Source organism: Camelus ferus, chromosome 7, assembly GCF_009834535.1.
Source record: "Camelus ferus isolate YT-003-E chromosome 7, BCGSAC_Cfer_1.0, whole genome shotgun sequence".
Taxonomy (NCBI): Eukaryota; Metazoa; Chordata; class Mammalia; order Artiodactyla; family Camelidae; genus Camelus; species Camelus ferus.
In genome coordinates this window covers 37,739,388-37,765,249 of record NC_045702.1, presented here as the reverse complement: position 1 = coordinate 37,765,249, position 25,862 = coordinate 37,739,388, and the positions used below count along the sequence as shown (strand labels likewise).

General features: G+C 35.2%; 1 protein-coding gene across 4 annotated transcripts in view; it reads right to left on the bottom strand.

The window, feature by feature from the left end:
- DPY19L1 (dpy-19 like C-mannosyltransferase 1) overlaps window positions 1-25,862 on the bottom strand; it is an 84,422-nt gene that overhangs the window by 26,526 nt on the left and 32,034 nt on the right. For all 4 annotated transcript variants that reach the window (XR_004321410.1, XM_032483728.1, XM_032483730.1 and 1 more), the window contains exons 8-13: window positions 19,144-19,235; window positions 15,376-15,475; window positions 13,264-13,341; window positions 5,204-5,290; window positions 3,033-3,092; window positions 2,389-2,469 (exon numbers count right to left, since the gene is read on the bottom strand). Coding sequence is in view for 3 of the 4 variants with exons in the window: in XM_032483728.1 (XP_032339619.1) it covers window positions 2,389-2,469; window positions 3,033-3,092; window positions 5,204-5,290; window positions 13,264-13,341; window positions 15,376-15,475; window positions 19,144-19,235 (498 nt within the window). In the remaining variant the exon portion in view is untranslated. The remainder of the gene's footprint in view (window positions 1-2,388; window positions 2,470-3,032; window positions 3,093-5,203; window positions 5,291-13,263; window positions 13,342-15,375; window positions 15,476-19,143; window positions 19,236-25,862) is intronic.

Here is a 25,862-nt window from a genome sequence, read left to right as displayed (position 1 = left end):
AGAAAGTGGATTTGTAGTAGGAAAATCCTCCTAGGAACAAAACTCCAGGCCCCGAGGGCTCTGCTGTCAAATTCTACCAAACATTTAAGAAAAGTAGTATCAATTCTACACAAATTCTTATTGAACACAGGAGACTAAACACTTCCCAATAATTTTAGGAAGATAGCATTACCTTGAAACTAAAATCAGATAAAAACATTACAAGAAAATGAAACAGACTAATACCTCTTACGAGTATCAGAAAAAATTCTAAAAAATATTAGCCATCAAATTCATCAATATACAGATAGACAAATACATTGTAAGCAATGAGGTTATCTGAGAAATACAAGGCTGGATCAATACTCAAAAATCAGTGAATATGGGGACTTCCAGATATGGCAGAAGAAGAAGTTAGTAAATCTCCTCCCCCAATAACAACTACGAAATTGGACAAAACTGTCAAAAACCATACTAGGCTCTAGAAACTGAACAAAAGGAAAACAAATTGAGAAACATTCATTCATAAAAAGACTGATGAACTCTGGATGGAAACAGTGGGAGTCTGTGGCATTCTTCCTCAGGCTGCTCCCAGCCAAAATGAGCACCACCACCGCTTCTCCCACCTCGGTCAGCCCAATAGTTCTACCAGGGTGGGGCTGGCCATGAAAAGCAGAACCTTTGCTACTGGAAGGAGCTGACTTGTTTGGAGACAGAGAGCAAAAAATCTATGCACTGTCAGTAAAAGTAGCGAACCCAGTGGGAAAGGAAAGGCGAAAGGTCACAACTTGGCCAGCTTAGGGTTACAGTACTGGTTTGGTGATCAGCAGACTGGCAGACTGGCTACAAATTTTACAGAGATTCTAGAAATGAGACAACCTATAAGATTAAGTTCTCACATTACTGGTGGACTGGAAAGATGTCCACATACGCTGGTGGATGCCAGAGAGCCCAAGCTCTCTACACATCCATGACTGACTAGGAGGTGGTATGTACATTCATGGAAGACCCAAGAAGGTGGGAGTGACAGATGGAAAAAGATGGGACAAACTTGATGTTCAGATCAGAATTAACACAGTATGTCCGAAGGCCATCCTTTAAAAAACCTGCTTGCAAGGCTGACCCTTGGCTGATCCTTGGCTGACATCAGGGAACTTGGATTTCAGAAGGCTCCCACCACCCTAAATGATAAGAGTGGCTTTATGCTGAACACCTACATTCCTTCTGGGAGTCTGGAACTTTGATACATACTAAGTAGAGGGTGTGTATGTTACCAGCCCCCGGTAAAAACCTTGGGGTACTAACCACTAAACTTCCCTGATAGACAATTCTACTGCCAGGCACATAACAGGTACATGTTAAATGAATGAATGAATACATTTTAGACTACACTTTTAAACTTTCAAAAAATCTTTCCACAGGTTGTAGACCACTCCTCACTCCTTTAATAGTCCAGTTATTTTCAACCTTTTTTAAACAAAAAATTCCTTTGTTCATATGAAAGCTTATATAAATGTCCAATATGTAAGAGATTAAAGCCAGACTACCTTGGGTGACAGAGGTATCAGCAGGGAGACTGGGAAGGAGACGGGCCCCACTGAAGAGACCTTCAAGTCCCAGGACTTCACAGAACTCAGTTTCAAAACCACAGCTTTAATATATTACAGGAGTAAGAATGATAGCCAGTTAAACTACAGGAAAAAATATGTGGTTGGTTTACTTCACTCTTTCTGCGTTGGTGTGTTGCTCTCTTTTTAATTTAATCAATGTGCCCACCAAAACCTCAAAACAAAATAGGCAAAGCAAGTGACAGATAGGAAGAATCCTTAAAGTTATAAAGCAGAAATCTCCTCATTTTATTTTCTTCCCTACCCAATTACCAAAAAGGGCAAAACAAACAGCAATACAAATGTCTCTTAATAAGCCTAACTTGGATAAAATTACCTATAAAATTGGCTATAAATAAACTTTTCACAAGCATTGGCAGAAGACTGGAAGAAAATGAATCTACAATACGATCTATTGTTTAAAAGGCTCTGAAGGTGGTGTTCTTTTTTTTTTTTTTCTGTTACAAAAGGAGATTATAAAGAAATCAGAGAAAAATAACTGTAAGGCCTTAAAATTTGAGTGTAAATCTCTAGAGCTTTTTCACCTTAGAATTTTTAAATCTTTGTGATATAGAAAGACCAATAAAATAAGAGAATTGTGTCAGGAAATTAATTCTGGAGAAGAGAGACTATATATACAGTCACATTTACTTTCTATTAGAGTAAATAAATAAAATAACAGGTGAATAGACTTCACCTTAGAATTTAGTTTAAATAATGGTACTTTAATAACTCAAGTAATTCATTCTTAGCCTGTTTTGAATATTTCAAGTCTTTCAAGTTTAAGCAAAAATACACTTACATCATCTGCAATGCCAAAGATCTTAGACGTCAAATACTTGAGTATGACAGTTCCAAATAACCAAAAACATCCTTGGATAACCTACAAAAGAATAATACAGCAAAACAAAACTAAACTGATGCATCATATAGCCACTGCATAGACATAGCCTAGAAAGAAAAAATAAATAAATGCTATAATCACATGTGAAGTAATTATCTCCATACCCAAGAGAAAACGCTAAAAAAAAAAAAATGCACCTTAAATTAAAATAAAGAATGTTACTCCAAAATCAAGGGCTGTAACTGAAAAGAAAAATATACACATATAATCTTATTATAAAAATTAATATAATTTATAGGAGATTTACACAGCAATTGCAGTTAAATTCTTCTACTAACAGTTTCTTACACATGCACTGCTCCTCAGAAAAAACATGAGTGAAAAAGTACATAAAACTGGAATTCTTTAACTACCTGTCCAAAATTAATCTTAGCTTGCTTCATGAAAAGGGCAATTTGGCACATTAAAATTGAGCCCTAATATGTTATAAAACGGTTATATCCTCTGCATTATATAGGTCATTTCCTTGAAAGTAAAACATAAATCCAATGATGTATTTTAGAGAAGGAAAAATGTAGACATTCAAATAGATTGATTCTTACCCATAAACTAAGTTCAGATACATTTATTTTCAGAAAGTGTGGTTTCACTGCCAGTAAACCCTGCATGGAGAAAATAACACAGCATACAGTTAATACGTATAAATACAAATTCAAGCACCAAAAAATACTTCTAAATAATAAGACTTTCAAGAATCTAAAATTCAGCACACTGTCAGTGTTCCACATAGCATCACCACAGCTCACTAATTTCAAGAAATAACCCTACTTTATCCTAAGTATTTTAGGTCATATTAGTCACTTTGTAAAGCTGAAAATAGAATCGCCATATGTAAATTTCTATGACTGATTTCTATGACTGGTTCTGATTTACTTAAGAACCAAAAAGTATATAATTTCAGAATTTTAGACAGGTCATAAGATTTTCCATAAGCTAAATATTACTAACTCCTTGAATAAACTACAAACGAGCTTTTAATGGATCAACTAAATACTTCTCTATCAAATCTTGTAAGTCCAGGCACATTATAGACTCCCAAAGTACAGCACCTATGAAGATCTAAATCTACTTCAAGCTTGGCAAAAATATGGTTAGAGATGAAAACGTAAATACACGAACCCAAATTAAATCTTTTTGGATGTTTCTGAGAACACAAAATGTGTTACAGTTAAGGTTTCAAAGTGGTAACTAGAAATAAAAACAGGCAAATGTGTGCTTATAGTTAAATATGCAAAAACATGCTATATTCTGTAACTGTTGCCATCATTTATTTTTATACATCAGAATATATGAAATATGCATAACGCTTAGCCCATACCTAAGACACACCTTGGTGTCAAGAATCTAGGAGGAAACCTGACACACTGTAGGTGCTCAACTGAACTGAAGAAAAATTTCTTGCAAAATATACTTAGATTAGGTTTTACTGATATGCAGTCTTCCATTCAATGGTTTATCTGCAAACAAGTACCAAGAGTCACGTACTTCAGCTTGAGTAATAGCAGGATTTCCCCATGTACATACATAAATACAGAATTGAGTACATTGCCACATTTCCTAATTACAAAAAGAATTCATGACTGCAAGTTATGCCTAATATTAAAGCACAGCAACTCAGTTAATGATTTTTTGGTCATTGTTGGAAACACAGCATCACCACATGCTAATAGCTAATTTCTGTGCCTAAGTATACTGAAGTCACATAGCTTGAAATAAGTGGCAGTCTAGATTAGGAAGAGGCAAATATAGGGGAAATGGGATCTTAAATATATATTATTTATAAAATAGAACAAAGAAATAGGAGATTCCAAATTTCTTAGTGGATTCCAGAAATCAAGAAAGACAAAATGATTTGAGTTACTTAAATAATTATTTAAGAAACAGAATACATTTCAATTAAGACAGTGCAATATGCTTTTGTCTATTAAGAAATTAGCCTAATACCAAAGCACATGCACGTTAAATACAAGGAATAGCTTCTTTTCTCTTAGATTTGTGAAACACTGTAATGGTAAAACCCACTGACAAAAAAAGCTGTAACCACCCCTGGAAGTCCTTAAATTTAGAAAGACTTATATTTAGAAAGTCATCTCGCTAAAAGTGGCAGAAGGAGTTAGATGACGCTTCACCTTTTGCTCTAATTCTTTAAGACAGTCTCCCTCTAATCTAAATCTGTTCTTGGTAGTGATCTAGTAAAATATAACTGAATCATCATCTGACTTAAACTATCTGAATAATTAATACAAATAGACATGAGGGGAAAAACTAAAAAAGCAAGGTCTCAAGCCTCTTATCACTGTGGAGCTAGGAGGAGAGATGCTGTGAGACGCCAGAGAAGGGGGAGGAGGCCAGAGAGTGGAGAGGAATAGGATAAAAACAGAAAAGAGAGGAGGAAAAAGAAAGAAAGAGGAAAGCCTAGAAACCATTCTAAAATGAACCCTGGGACCAAAAGTTAGGCGACAGAAAAGATGAAGAAAGAGAAAGGACAGATTGGGACTACAAAGGAAAGCGCTATGTTTTCCAAAGTTAACTTTTGTTGTGCTTCTTTCCTGTTTTGGAAGTGAGAACTTAAATACACTATCACATATAGATGAATTCAGTAAGACACTTGAAATAGTTCTTGTAGAAAACCCCACATGAATCTCAAGCCAGTGATAAAGAAACTGATAAACCATTAGTTTCAAAAACAGCTGTGCACTTAAGGAACACTTACCCAAATAATTACCAAAGAGGAAGCATAATAAGAAGTTAATAACATTGAGTTTCCAAACATCAAAACAAAACAAAGTGCAAGAGAAATCTGGAAAAATCCAAGAAAAATATAATTAATACACAGAAAACAGTTTACAATGTGTCAATTTCTGGTTTACAGCATAATGCTTCAGTCATACATGAATGGAGTATACTTCAATAGAATACATATATACTAAAAAAAAAAAGAAAAAAATACAGAAACAAAAAAATACTGATTTTTATTCTGAAAATTGCACATGCCCATGATAAAATTCAAACAGTTCAAAAGGGAATACACAAGGAAAACAGCCCATATTCTATGCCACACTTCAAACCACAGAGATCAACATCACCAATTCCTGTGCAGCCTTAGAGACACTCACATGTACAGATTCTAGTCTACATTTTTTTAAAACCACAAATGGAAACTTGGCCCAGAAGCTATGCTATTGCTTGTTTTTACTCTTAGTTTCAAAGAGCTTTCTGTATCAGTCCAAATCAATCTAATTCATTCCATTGAGTAACTGAAAAAAGTACTTGAATCTAGGGATGTACTATAATTTATTTAACCAGTCCTCTGACTACTGAACATGTAAGTATTTTCCAGTTTTATTTTGTTTTTTGTTTTGTTGGTGGTTTGTTCTTCCTATTACAAACACTGCTATGAAAAACATCCTTACATATATCTCTTATGTACATATCAATGTACTTATGGGATAAATTACTAGAACGGAATTAATGGATCAAGGATATACACATTTTAAAATTTGAGAAAACACTGATAAATTGCCATACAAAATATTGTACCAATTTACTGTGAAACAATAGGGCATGAGAGTTCCTCCTGATACACACTCCTGCCAACAGTGTGTAGTATTCTCTTAAGTATTTGCCAATCTAATACCAAAAAAATTTTGCCTCATTGTTTCCCTTTTCCATTCTTTTAATAGTGGATGAAACACAGTGTCTAGTCTTCTATTTGTGGTTTATACCGTTTTGTGTGTGTTTATGAATTCCCTATTTCTAGTGCCCATTTTTCTATTGTGTTCTTGTGTTTTCTTTAAGCACTCTCTTCATATATTATAGAACACAGCTCCTTATCAAGCAAACATATTATATTTTTCCCAGTTTATTTTTATCTTTCTTTGTGGTATTTCTCTATATAGTTGTTTTCTAAATTTTTATGTTAGATTTAACACTCATTTTCTTTCAGTCTTCATGATTTAACTCCATTATTATGAAAATCTTTAAAAATAATCCGTTTCCTTCCAGAAGTTTTATTTTTGAGCCACATAAATTTCCATGTGAATTTTATAATCAGCTTACTTCAAAAATTGACATTTTTATCATAATTGCTTTATTCCATAATGTACATTATGTTTTAGTTATATCTGTCCAATACTGAAGCTTTAGATATGAAAATACACGTTGTTTCCATTTCTTAGTCTTTACATACATTAGTAGAATGTAAAGGTTTCCTCATATAGATTCTGCATATCAAGTTTATTTCAACGTATATTATTTGTGTTGCTATTATCAGAAATCTCATATTTTCTGATTTTTTTATATTTAGAAAATGTGAAATACGCATAATAAAAACAAACTTTCATTGCTTTTAGTGGTTAATAAGTTTATTAATTTGGATTTTTTAAGTATTCAAAATATCACTTGCAAACAATAAGACTTTTACATCTTCCTTTCCTATTTTTGAAACTCTTATTTTTTAGTCAACTGTATTAGTTAATATTTATGCAACAATATTAAGTAACAAGAGTGGCAGTAGGCATATTTGTCAACTTTCTGGCATTAATAGGAATAGTTTTACTGATTCATCACTTTGTGTGATACTAGCGTTTGGTTTTAAGTATATGTATGTATTTAAAATGTCAATGAAATATTCATCTATTTTCATGTAATTTAAGATCTTAAAAATCAGAAATAGATATTGACTTCTCAAATGCTGTTACAGCATCAAAGGAAATGATCATATTGTTGACCTTTTTTAATGTATGAATATGATAAATTATATTAATATAATTTTTAATGTTAAGCCATTCTTGCATTCTTGAAATGAGTTTAATGTCATATATTTTTCTGATATGCTAACTAAATGTTACCAATCTGGGTCCAATAGAAATTGGTAAGAGGCCAGATGAGAATTTCAGGCAAGGCTTTACTGGGGCTTGTGCTACAGCACAAGGGAGCAAAAGCAAGAAAAAGGTAGCCTTGCCCACTCCCGGAGAGGAGCTGCTTGGGTCCTTAAATGGGGTGACAATGGGGGCAGATCGGGGGCTGGGCAGGAGGCCTAGCTTAGTTGGTCTGTCCACCCGTTGAATGTGCCATGTGCAGGGATCATGTGCAGTACCCAGCTTTTTGCTTCCCAGAACCACAAAAACTTGTAGTTTGTTTTTTGCCTTTTTGTATCTTATTGCTCATAGTTGCCCCAACTGTTCATGTGTATAGTTATCTCAGTCACTTATAGTTTCTTTGTATCCTATTGCTCAAGGAGACATTTGTCCAGGTAGCACTCCAGGAGACCACCCCACATCCCAGCCTATCTCAAATGGGTAAGAAACCAAACTCTCAAAATTTTATGACAATAGCTTTTTCCCTTACGGGTCAAAATTTAAAACAAACTAAAACTTTCCTAATCAATTTTGGCAAAAATTATAAAGATACCATCTCTTCGAATAAACAGATTCATAACCAAGAATCATGCAAAGCATCACCTGGGTATTCAAGAGAAATATAAAGTAGGATTAAGAAAGGAGGCACTAACAGTCTGGAGAGATATTTGGGGTCCACTCCCAACTCTGGTCACTTCTCTGCTCAAGCCCTCCAAGGGCTTTGATTCTCACTCCAAAGAAAAGCCAAAGGCCTTTCAAAGACTTACATGACCCTATAGGGTCTGTTCACTAGCCTCTGGGAACCTTTCCCGTCTCACTCCAATCTCACCACACCTCTCAGACCCCAGAACACACCAGAGCCCTTAGGCTCATTGCTTCTTTTGACCTAATGGATGCCCCTCATCTATCCCCATGTGACCTTCTCAGTGAGGTCTTCTTTTCCTACTCTTTTTAAATTACAGCCTCCCTACCTACTCAGCAAATCCCACCTTCCTCACCTGCTTTATTCTCCTTAATAGTGCTTTCTTCCACTTAACATGCTAAGTTTTCTTGCATATTTGGTTTATTTCTGTGTACACCAGAATATATAAGCTCCACAAGCAAAGGGAATTTTAAAATTGTTTTTATCACTACTGTATCCTACGGACCTAGGACATGTTTGACAAACAACTGGTGCTCAAAAACATCAGTTAATTTAAATGTGAAGAATAAAATTTTTAAAGTATATTAATACTTTTACTCAGTATATTAATACTGAGAAAATTGAGAAGGTATAAAATGAAGGAGAGATGTTACAAATTATTTTTGTATCCATATATCTTTTTTGAGTATCTATATTTTAGCAGATTAAAAAAAAATAAGAAAACATTGTGAACAACTCCATGTCAGTGAACTTTTTAAAAATTTTGAGGATATGGGATAATTCCCAGCAACATAAAAGTACAAAAAAATGACAAGAAAAAAAGCCTAATTGTCCCATTATCATTAAATAACTTAGATTAGTAATTTGAAATTTGCCCACAAAGAGAACAACAGGTCTATATAGTTTAACAGGCAAGATCTGCCAAATTTTCAGGGGAATATTCCTCCTAATCTTACACCAAATCTACCATAGACAGAAAAAGTAGAATCACAATTAATTCCACAGGGCTGGAATTCTGATACAAAATCAGGCAAGCGTAGCTGGAGGATTCTGGGGAAGGGCAAAGCAGAGAGCACTAGGAATCTGTCTTCCCACCTAGACAACAATTTGCAACACGAGGAATCTATCTGATGGAACTATTTTGGAACTCAGGAGTCTATCAAAACTTGCAACTTCCAGAAGAACCCCTGGATGGGAAATAATAGTCATTTTCAGTAAATTCCAGATCTTAGTTCACCAGTCGCTACCCATCCCTCATAAACGAGCCCTAATGCAAAGAGCCACTCACCAGTTTAAAAGCACAGGCAACAAAAGCAAAATCACAAGTGGGACTACATCAACCTGAAAAGTTTGTGCATAGCTAAACAAACAATCAACAGTATAATATGAAGAAACAACCTACAGAATGGGAGGAAATATTTGCAAACTATGTACCAGATAGAGTTAATATCCAAAACATATAAGGAACTCTTCTTACAAGTCAACAGCAAAAAAAACACAAATAATTTGATTTAAAAATGGGCATAAGACCTAAACAGATGTTTATTCAAGGAAGCTGTACAAATGGCCAATAGGTACCTGAAAAGGTGCTCGATGGCATTAGTCATTAGTAAATGCAAATCAAAACCACAATAAGACATCACCTCATATTTGTTAGAAAGATTATAAAAAAAGCTAAGAGGTAAGCATTGGTAAGAATGCAGAGAAAAGGGAACCCTTTTTCCCACTGTTGGTGGAAATATAAATTGATACATCACTATGGTAAACAGTATAGAAGTTCCTTAAGAAATTAAAAATAGAACTACCATATGATGCAGCAATCCCACCTCTGGGTATATATCTGAAGGAAACAAAAACAAGATCTTGAAGAGAGATCTGCACTCCCATGTTCATTGCAGCATTATTCACAATAGCCAAGATATGGAAACAAGCTAAGTTTCCATCAATGGGTGAATGGATATCGAAAATGTGATATATATACACAATGGAATAGTATTCAGCCAAAAAAGAGGAAGCCCCAGTCATTCACTTCAACGTGGATGGACTTTGAGAACATTATGCCAGTTGAAAAAATCCACTCAGGAAAAGACAAATAAAAGTGCATGATTCCATTTATATGAGGTATAAAGAGCAGTTAAAATAAAGACACAGAAAGCAAGCTGAGGGTCTCCAGGGCTGGGGAGGGGAAGGACAATAGGGAATTACTGTTTAATGAGTACAGAGTTACATTTTTGCAAGATAAAAAGAGCTGTGGAGATATGATGATTGCACCATATGAGTGTACTTAATACCACTGTACACTTAAAAAAATAAGATATAGTAAATTTTATGTGTATTTTACCATTTAAAAAAATGGAAAAAAGTCCTTTTTGGAGACAATTCCATATTTGTTTTCTTTTCTGTAACTACAGGGATTTAGGAGTTCATAAAGATATTCCACAGTAACTAGTTCCACAGTTAGCAAGTGACATCACAAAGCATCTATCTAGATTTTACTACAGACTAAACCTGTGTAATGTTAGTGCTTTTATAACTATAATTTTGAGTCAAAGTCTTTATCCTTAGTTGCCTATGTGACTGTGTGATCGACAGACTCTAAATGCTTAGCAAGTATTCGAATTTTCACTGCAATGTAAAAAAAAATCATATTAAACAGTTTGAGAAAAAAATAAGTCAAGAGTAAAAAGAGATAACTACTGTCCAATCTCATTCATGAACAGAGATTTAAAACCTTAACAATATAACAGCAAGTGAATCTAGCAATATATAAAAATTGTGTTTAGCCCAGAAAAGCAAGGTTTCTTAACGTAGAAAACCAATTAATGCAATTCATCACAGTAACATATTAAAGAGGGGAAAATACACAGGATCATCTAGGCAGATGCAGATTAGTAAAGCTGAGCCTTTATTAATTTCTTTGAAAAAGTGCTCAAAGCATAATGAGGAAGTTAAAAGGACAAAGAAGCCAGCAGGCAGCAGTTGGTCAAATCAGGAACAATCTAAGCATCAAAATAAATTATGAAAATTGCAGCGAATAAAACAGATGCCATTGTTTTCTTGGATGTAAGATAATAATTGGTGAAAGATTTAAATTCGAGTGACAAACAAAAAAAGTAAACACAAAGGGCCTATAAACATACCAAAAGATGTTCAAGTTTATTAAAAACCACAGAAAATGTAAATTAAGGCCATAAGATACCATTTTATACTCTCCAGACTGACAAAATAAAAAAGGATATAGAATAACAAGAACTGTTAATGTCATTGTTTGAAGTAGTCTAATCACTTGTGAAAAAACAATGCAATATTAAATTGTGAAGTTGAACATGTATATAATTTACCACCTAAAAATTCTACTACTAGGTAAATACCCCAGAGAAAATATGTATGCCCAGGAGGTATGTGTATGAATGTACAGCATTATTCATAAAAGGAAAAAAGAGGAAAAACCTAAATGTCTCAACAAGAAGATGGATAAATAAATTGTGCTTTATTTATACAATGGAAAACATAAAGCAACGAAAATATCAAACTCCAGAAACATACAAATTTCAGAAACCTGAGTGAAAACATAAGTCTCACAAAAGGATATCATTTTATAAACCTTAAAAACAATACTAATATTTAATAATTAAAGTATATTATTTAGGAATAAGTATATGGTAAAGTCATAAAGATAAGAGGTTAACTATAATTTAAAAAAGTCAGGATAAGGGTTAGTTATCTCCAAGAGAAGGGGGATGTGTTCAGGACACACAAGGGCTTCAAAGTAATGATGGTTCCACTTCTCATCTGTAGGGTAGGCTCTTGGCTGTCCATCTTATAACTCTGCTCATAACTTCCCTATATATTATAAATGTCCTTTTATATAAATCATTAGAGAATAAAAAAATATGGCTGTAGTATAAACCCTGACAGTTTTGTTTTCTTTTTTATAATGCAAATGCCTGACTCAGCTTTTATTGTGGAAGCATCCACTTCAAAGATGGCTATCTGTTCAATAAACATACTGCCAGCCACCTGGCTAGACAGAGTCAGGCCACGTGCTCCCACTGATGTGCCTTTGTGTTAGAGACCTTGGTCAATTTCAATAACTGACCATTTGGGCCAGTCTTTTCTCCTCCCGTGATTTAAATCCCCAGTCTTACGTTTTAGATTCACCAATAAAGAATGAGCCCTCAAAACCTTGGGCCCCCATCCTGGACCCCATAAAAGCAGAACCCTAGGTGCATGCTCACTCCCTACCCCTCCCATGGTCCACCCCCGACTCCTCCCCACCCCACCCGCAACCTAACTCTATGGCCCCAGGTGTGCTGTGTAATTTCCAGGTCCTATAAGTAGTAAACCTTTATTTTTTTTCAAAGTTTCCTGATAGTTACTGCCAAAGGGCATCTTGGAATCCTAATAAGAACCACAAGTGCCAGTTCAGCCATAACATCGGTTACTGATAGGCTGAGACAGCATAAAACAGCGGCATATTATAATTACATTAAAATGAAAGGAAACAGAAAACATCAAAAATTGTAAGAACTAATGACAGAAAAGACAAATGTTTTGAAAGAATCAATACTTATCAAAATCAACCACTCAGCCTTGGGACCTTTGCTCTAGCTGTTTCATCAACCTGGAATATTATTCTCCATGATATCTATCTAGGTGACTCCCTCTCCTCCTTCCAATCTTTGCTCCACTACACTCTTCTCAATGAGGCCTCCCCTGATCACTTCATTTGACACATCAATCTCCCATCCCTTGATGCCGGCCCTCCTGACCTCCCAGGGATACCATGGCTTGTCCTTTCCTATAGTCTTTACCACCACCTAACATACTATATAATTTACCCATTTACTATGTTTATTATTTATCCTCTGTCTTTTCTCCTTCCTCCACTCTACTAGAATGCAATCCACATGTATGCTGGGATCTTTGCAGTTCTATTCACTGACACATTCTACATGCCTGGATAGTTGGTGGTCCACTTCATTTTAACAGAAGGCTCCTGGATAATACACCATTCCATGCTTCTTTTTCACTGATAATGTGTAAGTCAGGCACAAACTCAAATCAGATAATATGACCCAAATTAAAATTTTTTGGGTGGCCTATTTAAATCAAGGTCTGTTAATTATGTCACAGTTTTGAATAACACTTGTTTTAGCTATGGAATTATGTTACAACTAGTTCCAATCATGAAAAAAAATCAAATAATAATCAGGAGTTTGTTTTAACATCAAACTAACAGAGGAAAAAAACAAATTTAAAAACCATTACCATGTGCATATAAATAATCTTCCGTAATTTGCATATATCAATGTATCCCACAACATATACTGCAAATAATGATGCAATCTGAAATTTAAAAAGAAGTTATGTTAAAAATTAAGATTATATATTTAATGAATAGATTTTCAAAATTAAGAAAAAATTCTTTACTTTGTCTCAATTTTATATTTATATGGAAAGTGAGTTCTTTAGTTTCCCTCCTACCCACTAGTTTTTTACTAAATATGGTCAATATAACAAATATTGGTTGATTTTTCTCTTCTATACACAGCTCTCTCAATTAACCATGTAAATTATCTTTGTGGATTATCCAAAACAATACTCATTTTAATGCCAGAGTGACTCTACTGTCAACATGTACAATTACAAAGTGCCTTGATCAAAAAATATGAAAATTTAATTATAACATATGACAATTAATACATAATTGGGGAAGGTACATTAAACTAAAAAATAATTATGCAATGGATGTGTGTGTAAAAATACATGAACTTCTGCTTGTTAGTCACTCTTTATGAGCATCTCCATTAGTATTCTCTTTCATTTATACAAATATTCAAATATTAGTCATAATCAAATTTATCAAATTTCAAACTAGGAGTACTTTCACTACAAATGTACTTTTAATTTTTTCTTAGCAGTTTTGAAGAAAATCGTATATATATATTCATATTCCATGCTCCTCCTACTACACAACCATGGTTTAAACAAACTGCACAGCACCTGAACACTCTTAAATATATAACTTAAGTTCCATTCATCAAGTTTTTTATCCCCCCAAAATCTACAACAAATTTTCCCAATAGCAAGAAGAACAAGGTTTCGCTATACCCAGATTTACCCACGGGGAACACTGCATTGCTGAAAGGTGACTGATATGACACTGTAACTGTGGGGAAGGGTGCGTTGTTATTCAACCCCACAGAGATGCACACTACTGCCTCCCCGCACTCCATGCAATTCCCCCCAACAAAAAACAGAAACAGAAACAAAAGGCAGGCCACTTCCACTAACTGGAAGCAACAGGAACCCTTTCTTTCCACCCCAGAGGCTGAGCAATACACAGCAGTCCTACAGGATAGAATCTTAAGGAGTGACTCTCAGGGACATTTTAAACCAGAAACATTTGAAATGTCGCCAAACTAAAGAAGACAAAGGAGTCTTAAAAGACAAGATCAAAGAAAGAATTAAGTCCAAATAGAGCCTCTTTTCAAAAAAACGATAGAAGTACCTAACCTGGTATCTTGCTAGTGAGCAAGTAATGTGTTCTGAGCCTTATATACATAACCCATCTGATCCTATAACCACAACACAGTAGGTTCTTTTATTCTCTCTGTTTCACAAATGAGAATACTGAAACCAAGAAAAGTTAAGGAGTTTGTCCAACTCAAGAAGCTGGTTGGATGGAGTTAGGACTCAAATCTAGGTCTGATGTCATTTCTTGAGCAAGACATTTCAAAGAACATTAAAAAGCAACTCTTAAACTGCTGTATACAAATATGAACACGGCCAGTATAATAAAGAAGGAGAGGTAGTGGTGTCAGGAGAAACCAGCACACACTTTACTCCCTTTCTCAGTTAGCTGCCTTCACCTTGCTTTATAAACCTCAATCTGAAGAGAAAGAGAGATAAGAGCACGTAGAAAGAGGACAGATAAATTACAGACTGGTAGGGCAGTTAGATAAAACATAAATTGTTTAGCTATTTATCCTATGTTATCCTATGTGAATTTATCCTGTGTATAAGAATGTACAGCATTATTCACAAAAGAAGTACATTTTACTCAAGTCCACAATCTACTTAATAGCAATTATATATATATAATTAGTCTTCTTCTAAGCACCTAATATAGTGAATAAAAAAGATAAGTACTCTTATAAATTTGAGTTCAATAAATGCATTCTACTAGTAAGTAAATAACATCCATTGATAAATAAACTTTACATATTTCCCTACCCTGAAATTTCTTTTGAAGTATCAGCTAAAAAAACATTTTAGGACTTAGAATCATGCAGTATCTCAGTTCTATAACTTAGACAAATGAGTTCTCATAATCAAACACACTAAGCTTAATTCAGTTTAAAAATATAAGCACCTTACCTGAGTAAGAAGTACAAACTGAGCAAACTGCCAAGGAAGCATAAAAAACACATTGGAAATGCAGAGTGCAATCAAGCTTCCTCTGTAAAGTTTTGTAGCCCTTGAAAAGAGAAAATAAGTTTAACTACAAAATATTCTAGTGTGGCTCCAAACTGCTGCCAATTAGAGTCTCTACACATGATCTGGTTATAACATCAACCAGACATAAAATGACCCAGTGGATTAGAAGTGATAACTCCTGACACTCCATTGTAACATTTCTCCATGAAAAGTAAATACTCAACTGTGAAACAAAACAAGACAAAACAAAAAAAAACCTGCCAAGGAGAGAGGGGGCATCTGGGTCAGTGTATCCACTGGATTTTTCAAACTATATTTTGGTGAATTCGTAATCAAACACAGTTAATGTGGCATTCAATAGATTCATTTGGAGAGACAGACAATGTCTATGAAAGAATCACAGAAGCAGCAGGCTCTAAGTGCTAAGTATTCTGCAGACAAGCACGCAAGAATTCAGGATATGGGCTGAGCCGCTGAGGGAAGTTTTGTGGAGGATACCAGATAAAGAAGTGGGGCCTGTGCAGGTAGGAAGTATGAAAGAGAAGAGGAGGCCAAGGCAGGGGCCATTCTGGAGTCACATTTAGAAGCTTCACTTTGGTCCTAACTTGTAATGCAGGGGATTTTTAGGAGGGTGAGGTGACTATTTCTTATGCTAGTTTTAAGAAGTACTTTTCTCCTAAGTCAGTGAGCCAATGCAAAGCCCCCAACATGCCCAACATTTTCACATAGTGCAGTGTGCACTTTAACATACAGAGATTACAGGGAGGTGTGCACTTTGGACATAGTAAAGAAGTCCTCCTTTGGATAAGCTGACCTGGGGCACTAAGCACCATAAAACACCTCTTTCCACTTCTCTAAATGTCCTTTCTCCATAGGACATCCCTCTCTGCTATTCTAATCCAGCTCTTTCTATCATGCCCCTAAATCAAGTATTTTTAAAATCCAGATAACCTACTGAGTTACAAAACCAATTTATTAGATAAAACCCAGCAACTTGTAGTGGAGTGAAATAGAGTAGAAAAAAAAAATGTGATTGCGTCTTATATAATAAGGTTTCTATTCCATGAAAGTTCTGTTTCAGTTGTTCATGTGCACACATGTACGTGTATACCGGGTCACAATGTAAAATGTACTTCTTATCTCTTGTAGATCACAGTCAAAAAGTTGGAAAGCCACTGTCTAAAATAAAGCATTTCACTACTGCTTTTGAATACTGAAAATGATTTTTATTTTATGAGTAACAAAAGACAAAGATCTCTGAGCAGAATTTAATAGTCATCAGGCAGCTGGGTGCAGAACGCACTAGGGGAGAGAGGAACAATGGAAAGCAGAGGAATTCCAACTGGTGATGGCATGATCCACACAGCACTGAAGCACGGTAACGGGACTGCAAACATAAGAATATTGCCAGGAACAGCCAAGAACTAGAGAAGGCTGTGGTTGGTATTTTATTAGGTAATTTATACAAAACTGAATTTCTAAAAATACTTAAAATTCAAAATTGGACAAAACTAATTTGTTAGGACAAAATGTCTTTCTAATCGTATTTATAACTGATTTTTAGCACTAGGAAAGCCTCTTTTCCAGATGTATAACAGTATCCTCAGTACCAGCAACCCACAGCAACGCTGCTCGGCTTCTCGTCTTGCCCAAGGCATTCATCCCGTCACCCACCCCACGTCACGAGATGTCATCTACATTGGAAAGCGAGAGCTAAAGGAAATAGCTACTCTACCAAAGGAGACAAAATTCAGTAATAAGGATGAAATATCGGAAGACTTACATTACCAACAGAAATAAGGTTTCCATCCTTCTGAAGAAAGGCAGGATGTCTGCCACAACTCCAGGAAAAGAGGATGTGGTTTTCCACAGCAAAAAGGACTGCAGTTGCCAGGAAAGCAGAAGGAAGATGTCAGGTAGAAACAAGGAGAATGAGAAAGATCTTAAAGGAAGGGAATTCCCCCAGCACTTTTCTATAAAGGTCAAAAAAAAAAGTAAAGGCAGGAATGAGGAGATGGATGAGGCTGAAATGACAAGGATTAGGAGGCTAAAGAAAACATAAAGAAAGAGCTTACACAAAAGCACCCAATGAACAGGACAGAAGAACCTAACAGAAAGCAGCCCTGAGGCCAAGAAACAGCAAGGGGAGCAACTCCATGGTGGTCAGAATGGCAGCCCCCAAAGAGGCCCATGTCCTCATCCCTGGAAACTGTGCATGTGGCATGGTACGCGGCGGAAGGGAACTAAGGCTACCAATCAGCTGAGCTTCAGATGGGGAGAGTAGCCTGGATTACCTAGGTGGGTCCAATGTAATCACAGGGTCCTTCAAAGTCGGAGAGGAAGGCTGGAGTGAAAACTGACCAACGAGAACTCAATCCACCATTGCTAGCTTTGAAGACGGAAGGGGCCACAAGTCAAGGAATGCAGAAAGCCCTCCAGAAGCTAAAAAAGGCAAGGAAACTGATTTTCCCCTACTCTCTCTGGAAGGTGTGCAGCCCCACTGACACCCCAGTCTTAGGAGTAACCTACAGAACTGTATGCTGTAACACAATAAATCTCAGTTTGTGGTGATTCGTTATAGCAGCAGCAGGACACTAGAGAACCTTCACAGCACAGCCCTCAGGATGCACGAGAGGAAGCAGCACTCAGCAGGCAGAGCTGCACAACCCACAGCTGCTCAGATCAGAGCGGACCAGCAAGGGAATATGAGACAAAGCAGAAGCTTGCTGTCGCTGGGTTTCAGACAGCAGCAGAGGCAGAAGAAAAGCAGAAATTAGAGACTGATGGCCATTCCTCTAGCTGCACTATATTGGAGAAGAAAAGCCAAGATTGAGAATGTGGATGTTGAAACACAGCATGTGCAGTGGGGCATCAGCTGCTCGTACAACACGATACTCTCTCCTGAAGTGTTCGAGAAGGAAACGTCTGTCACGGTACCCTGGGACTTTTTCTATTCTATTTTTCTAGTTTTTCAAGGGCTTCATTTTGTTTTATTTTCACTCTCTGAATCAAGGCAGCATCTATCTAAATTCATTATCTGTCAAAAGAAAGGGGAGGGAACTGCTCTCGGTCCAACTCTCTGTCTACTTGTGTGGAGCCTGAATCTCCGTTAGTTCTCTAACTGAAGGCCAGAGAAATCTGGGAGAGCCCAATTCAATCCTGAGTTTCCTGCAGGAATTCTCCTAGCATACCTTCACCTACTCAGGTGGTTGCTTTCCTTTTATCCCTACTATCCAGTTCTCAGAGATGCTAAACAAACATGGAAAGAAGAACTAAACGTATTCATGTATCTGACAACGCTTATTCTATAAACTGTTCTTTGCTCTGAAGGGCTATATCTCACAGGATACATGTTACTGACATCAGCCTTCCCCCTTGTTTATGTCGATTTTCAGGAGGCCATGGAAACAGAAAATGGCTTGGGGAAGCGGGGATGGCAGAAGAAGTGGAAGCACACCTGCTGCTCCTCGAGCAGCATCTATGCACCACTAAGGGAAGAGAAGGAGGCTAGAAAGCAGGTTAGGAAAACGTTTTTGGTAGTAAATGTTTTGAAGTTATACTCTTAAAATATCTTTGTGCATTCAACCTAGAACAGCATCACCTTAATTATTTTATTATACTGTTTTTATAATAGAAGTTTAAAAAAATTCTAGCTTAAGTTATTCAATGCAAAACAAGCAACAAGTACTAAAGGTAAGTCAAAGTCACCTGAGAATATGAGTCACAAGCAACATCTGAAGTACGAGGAATGGATATGAGAAGCTTTCACGGAGAGGAGGTGTCCACATCACCCGGGTACACTGAAAAAGAAATCACAGTGTGTGGTATCTTTGCTGAATTTGTTGAATAAGACATACCAAGTGAAAGCTGCTGTTAAGTTTTTTTTTTTTTTTCACAACTTAATAGTGTGCTGGAAAACAAGCTACTAACTTTTCTACCAACGGCAGCAAAACTGGGAGGAAGACACACATGGCATAAGATCTTGTGAAACAGTAACATCATGGATTGTCAACCACAAAGTACTAAAAAACTTCAACTGCAGCCCAAAAGGAAGCAGGGAAAGTACCAGCAAGAAAATGTTCTGCCAAAATTAAAAACATTACATTTGAATTGGTTGTGAAAATTAACTTTAGTTTGTCTTCTTTCACATGAATTTCAGCAAAACTATCCATCACCAACACTTTAAAACTCTCTGTGGTCATCACTGTTAGTATCTTTATTCACAATGCAGCTTAGAAGGAGCTCTCCATTTTTGTTTTTACTTCTTTGGCTATGCTATCGTGGGCTGCAAAATATTTTAAAGTGGCACAGGGGATCAAATAAAATAACAAAAGTCCTAAAATAGCCAAATATCAACCTTTCTGAAAAGCTTACTTTGGACTTCATTAAATACTGCAGTATCTCAGTTTTGGTACTCAATTTTTCTCCATATATTTTAAATCTATTAATAAATCTTTCAATTTAAAGAAAACTGCATTGGATTAAATGCAAACAATTTGATATTACTGCTACTTCGCTAGTCACATTAGGAGAAATCATTACATCTTTCAAGTTAAGCAGGGCTACTTTAAAGACCATATAGAATTACAAAGACCACAGTGGAAACAAGCCTTTCCTTTATTTTAGCTCTACCTCAAACTATTAGATATTTCTACTACTGCTATAGAAAGTCTGAGCCAATTTAAGAAATTTTTTAACAAACTCACCATTCTCTATTATATATAAACTAACATAAATATATATTTATAAATGAACTGTACATACAAGAAAATATAAAAAGGTTGAAAAAGTCTTTAAAATGCCTATTTATTGTTACTGAAATGCAATGTTAAATATCTGTTAGTTTATTATATTAACTAGAGATTTCAGTAAGATTGATAGTAGAGATATACAACCAAAATTTATAAAGCTACCAATCTCTCTGCAAAAACCAACAAGAAAATATTTAGCTATATAATATACAATTTGAGAATTTTCTTCCTATAGACTCTTCACCCACATTCAGTTACCAAATTCCACCATGCTGTCATCTCTTAGGAATTCATTTCCCTTAATAATGGAAATCAATCAGTTCTCTAAAACTCAATTCCATCCTCTGCAAAGTAAGGATAAGAAGGCTCAATTATAGATTGTAACAAAGAGCAAGGTCTTCTCCTTCTAAAACGTTAAGAGTGAATGAATTAAAATGTATGTGAAAATGCTTTTTATTGTTTCTCCAATAGCACAGGGTACTTTATTAGATTGGGTACAAACATAATTGCTGTTCCAGATGAACTCATAATATGCAGATAGTAAATAGATTTGCTTTAATCATGCCTTAAGTTTAAACAAATATTTTTTTTCTTTAACTGTAATTTTAAATGGAAAATAAGTCTGCAGTTCTCTTTATAAATTGACAGTTTAAAATACCAATGTACTTTAAAGGCATTATCTTGAAATGTAAGAATTAAAGGAGGAAATATACACATGTGAACTGCCTCAAAAATGGTTACACAAATGTATTCTGTACTCTGACAAAGAACAAGAAACTCTTTAACTGTGAAAATAAATTCAATAAAAATTGTATACTGTTTAAGCTGTCATCATCCACTATATAATTTTTACCACACATTTCACAGCAGTGAATAATACTGCAACATAATACTGCCTAGATATTGATGACAACAGGCTTTTAATTTATTTTCTGCTTGGTAAAGGCTGAATTTTTTAATCATTTACTTGAGAATCAAAAGTGGAGGAGTTCTGGCAATAAACAGACTCATTTTTCAACCTCACTTTCAAATAGTTTATTTATAAGAAATCTAGCATAATCTAATTGATGTCTTTTCACGATTCAAAAACAGGAGTAGAACTGACTGGTAAATTATCAGTTATAGTTAGTATTAGTTTCAAACAGATCATGTTTAGGTCTTGTTCTAAGAGTTTTAATTAGAGTTGACATTTGTAGGATCAATTGTAACTTGTTGGTATAATTTTTGGGTTTAAAACTAATTACCCCACCTCTGACTGCTGCACTGCTATATTAGCTATAATATTACTTTAAATACTACATTTACAAGGGATTCTAAAAAAAGATTTCTGACCACCATGTGTACGGCTACTCTTTTTTAGAGAATGATATAGGTTTGAGGATTCAGCTATTCAGATGTCAACCACAAAAAGGTTAGGTGAAACTGCCATGGTTTGAACATCTTCTATTTGACGTTACTAAGGGCAGTCTCACGGTTTAGGTAGACCCTTAGCTTGGGCTTTGTAAGGTTGATGGCAATGCACCTTGATAATAAGCTAGATAGCTTTCTTGGTGTTTCTGTCTTTTTCTGTACCACATACTGATATGCTGCCCAATTAACCGTCAGTTACATAGGTCAATTTGAATTTGTAATACAATTTTGGCTCACACAGGAATTAATGTTACAGTGATATATAATTGCTATTATTAAACTTTACTATCTTAATAAAGAATTTCTACCAGTTTTATGAAAAGGAACATTTATCTTTTTTGTCTCAACTTCTGTGAAATCAGTCAGCTTTGCTGGATAAGCAACAAATTATATCTTCATGACTCTATCCTTTTTTACAATGACTCAAACTTGACCATTCTTACTTACTTAAAATAGAAAAAATATCTGACAATGTTATCAATATCAACTCTACTGCCTTTACCATGTGGTTATAAACTTCTCAAGGTTATCAACATAATCAGAATTCTGTCTACAATTTGAAAGTATTCATCCAGATATAAAGGCAGTATAAATACAAACTGAAAAAAAAAATTCTGTGTTCTCAAAATGGCAACCTAACAGAGAAGCAAAAATAATTTAAGTATATTTTGAACTGTTTTACTTTTGATCTCTGTACCTCAATTGTAGAATATAACTTAAACAGAACATAAAGAAATCTTAAACCATACTTAGTACGTTTGTGATTGGTAATAGTATTAATGTACTAATTCTGAAACTATTTTGTGTGTATTACAGAATAAAGCGAATAAGTAAATACATTTAGATTGTGGGGAGGAGGGAGATATAAATATGGAGTGGGGGAAGGCAGAGTTTAGAATACTAGATTACTGAATTAGAATTATTGGAGGAATCATGTGAATTAATAATTTTTACTAAAAGGAACTAAAAGTGATTACATCCAAGCAGCAATAAGCACACCACATACCCTGCTTGTGGTCTCTAAAAACCATTTTCCACTAACAGGATCCAAGAGTCCTTGAAAATAGATGGCTATACATCTGGGGACAAGAAACTACTGGTGATCTTGAAACACCTTTTTGTGCAAGAAAATAAGTATTCAAAGAACATGGAGGACACAACAAAAGGGCAAAGATAGTACCAAAAAAAGAACTATAAAATATTTTGGAATTAATCTAACAAAAAAATTGCAAGACATAAATATTGCTGGAAGAAATTAAAGATTGATATAAACAAAAGAATATCTACGTTTATGAATGGGAAGATTAGTTAATTTAAAATGTCACTTCTCCCTTAATTGATGTAGCGATCCAAGGCAATCACAACTAAAGTCCCAGCAGGTTGTATATGTGTTTGAGGAAGGAGGAATCATGGAAAGCTGACTCTCAAACTTATACGGAAATGCAAAGAACCTGGAATAGTTAAAGCAATACTGGAGAACAGAGTTGGAGACGTTCACTACCAGATATCACTTTATAAAGACACAATATTTAAGACAGTGTGATATTGGCTAAAAGATAAACAGACAAATGGAACAGATTTGTGAGTCTAAAAATAAACCTATAGATACGCAGTTACTTGATTAATGACAAAAGCACCACTACAATTCAGTGGGGAAAAAACCGGTCTTTTCAACAAATGGTACTAAGTTAACTGGACATTCAGATTGGGGAGAAGAAGCAGTGGAGAACAGCCAGAAGGCAGGGAGAACTCACAATACCACACAGTGCTTAGCTTCCAGGAACTTGCTGAAGTTGAATCTAGCACTGGACTGAAACTAAAAAGCTGAAAATTAACCCCTTCCAAATCCAATTGCCTGGTAAGAGAAAAGAGATCATGCCTTGTGCTGAGCATCTGGGAAATTGGAGATGGAGCCAAAGGGCAGAAATCTCCTTCATTCATTTGAAGCTAGACGTAAACTAAAACAAATTAAAACTGCAGCCCTTCCCAGCTTAGAAGACTCATGGTGGGAGCCAACTGCTTAGTCCTTACTCTACATGCCTGACATAGGAAAAGATATTCCCTCTCTGGAAAAAAAAAAAAGAAAAACAATTATCTAGCTCAGGCTTTATCATTCTTTTATACAAAAATTCTTACATAAAAGAGAAAGCAATGAGACATGCAAAATATATAAATATAACTCACAATCAAGAGATAGATTCTAGTTTTTCAATTTTAGATTTTTTTAGAGAATAATTCTAGTCAATAGAATTAAATCCACACATAACATAAATGCTGGAATTAGAAGACAAGTTTAAATAACCATAATAATTAGGTTTAAAACTGTAGAAAAAATGAATAGAATGGGTGAACAGATAGGAATTTTCAACAGAGAAATGGAAACTCTAGGAAAAAACTAAATTCAAAAACTGAAATTTATAATATCTAAAATGAAAAATTCACTGGACAAGCTTAACAGCAGATTGAATATAGTACCTGTGAACTCAGGTACATGGCAAAATAAAATATCCAAATAGAAGCAATGAGGAAAAAAAATGAAAAAAAGAGGAAGAGTGTCAAAAACCTATTGGACAACATCAAAAGTTGAACATACATGGAATTAGAATCCTCAAAGAAGAAGAGAATGGGGAAGACAAAATACTTGAAGAAAAGATATTTGCTAAATTTCCCAAAGCTGTTAAAAAATCAACCCACATAACAAAGATGTTCAGTGAACTTTAAGCATGATACATACAAAGAAGACCAAATCTACATTCATCACCATCAAACCAATAAAAATCAAATATAAAGTTTCAAACCACCACAGAAAAGACCCATTACATTCAGGGTAACAACAGTAATAAGAGTGATAGCTGACTTCTTATCAAACAATGGAAGCTGGAAGACAATAGAATAAACATTTAAAGTGCTGAAATATAGAACTATCAACCTAGAATTCTTATCTAGCAAAAATACACTAAAAAAAAAAGGCAAAATATGGACATTTTTAGACAAGCAAAAGCTAAGAGAATTTGTTGGCAGCAGATCTTCACCACAATGCTAAATAAAGTTCTTAAGACTGAAGAGGTATTACGCCAGATGGAAACCCAGATCTGCAGGAAGAAACGAAGAATACCACTGAAACCCAAATTCAAATGTCCAGTTATTAAAGATGACTAGGAGTCAATTAGCACAGATTAGGAGATACAAGGGGAGGGAACTATGCAGGGCATAACGCAAATAGCTTGTGCAAAGGCCCTGAGGAAGGAAAAAGAATGGTGCTTTCTGGGAATTGGAGGAAGGAACGAAAGTAAGACTGAAGCAAAGAAAAAGCCCTGGATAGTGAAGAGATCCAGAAGGAGCCAGGTCATGAATGACATTGCAGGATATTTTCCAACTACATTAGAAGCTAGTTCTCAAATCTACACCAACAGATTCAGTCCCAACTAAGACTAGCACACACTCTGTTTTTGGACTTTGGGAGTTAATGTAAGTTTAATGTAAATTCACACATAGGCACACCACTCAACACTCTGAATAAATAATCTTGCCCTTAACACTACTTTTCAAGTTAATGTAAAAAATACTTAAATCATGTCACTCTTCTGCAGGTGAATCTCCATGGCCTTTCCATCTCCTCCAGATGAACTTTACAATGACTGACAGGACTACAGAATCAGCTCCTTCCACATCCCACCTCCCATTATTCACTGTCTGGCCTTATCCCTTCCACTCTCTGTTCCTCTCACAATGGGGCTTCTCCCCAGATAAACCAGTACTCCCTCACTTTAGGCAGAAGATTGTCCCACTTTCACATGATTATCCACAAGGACAGGGGTCTTTTTTTTTATCAGCTGACACATCCCTAGTATCTACAAGTCCTGACATACAGTAGGCCTTCAGTAAGTTATTTTAATTGAGTTGAATAAATAGAAGGCCCAGAATAAATGGCCAAAACCTTACCAACACTAGAAAGGGAAGAGAGGAAGGGAGGGAGGGAGAAAGGGAGAAAAGAAAAGAAAAGAAAAAAAGAAGAAAAAGAAAAAGAAAAAGAAAAAGAAAAAGAAAAAGAAAAAGAAAAAGAAAAAGAGAAAAGAAAAAGTCCCACAAATTGGCAAGAAAAAATTTCATCATAAAAAGCTGAACAAACCTATTTCACATATAATGAATTTTTAACAGTCAAAAATTGGAGAAAAATATTGTATTTAGTTTTTTTAATATATTCATCTAAATGCTTTTCAATCAGCATGCTAAAAATCCTGCAGCATCAATCCATGCTATATACAT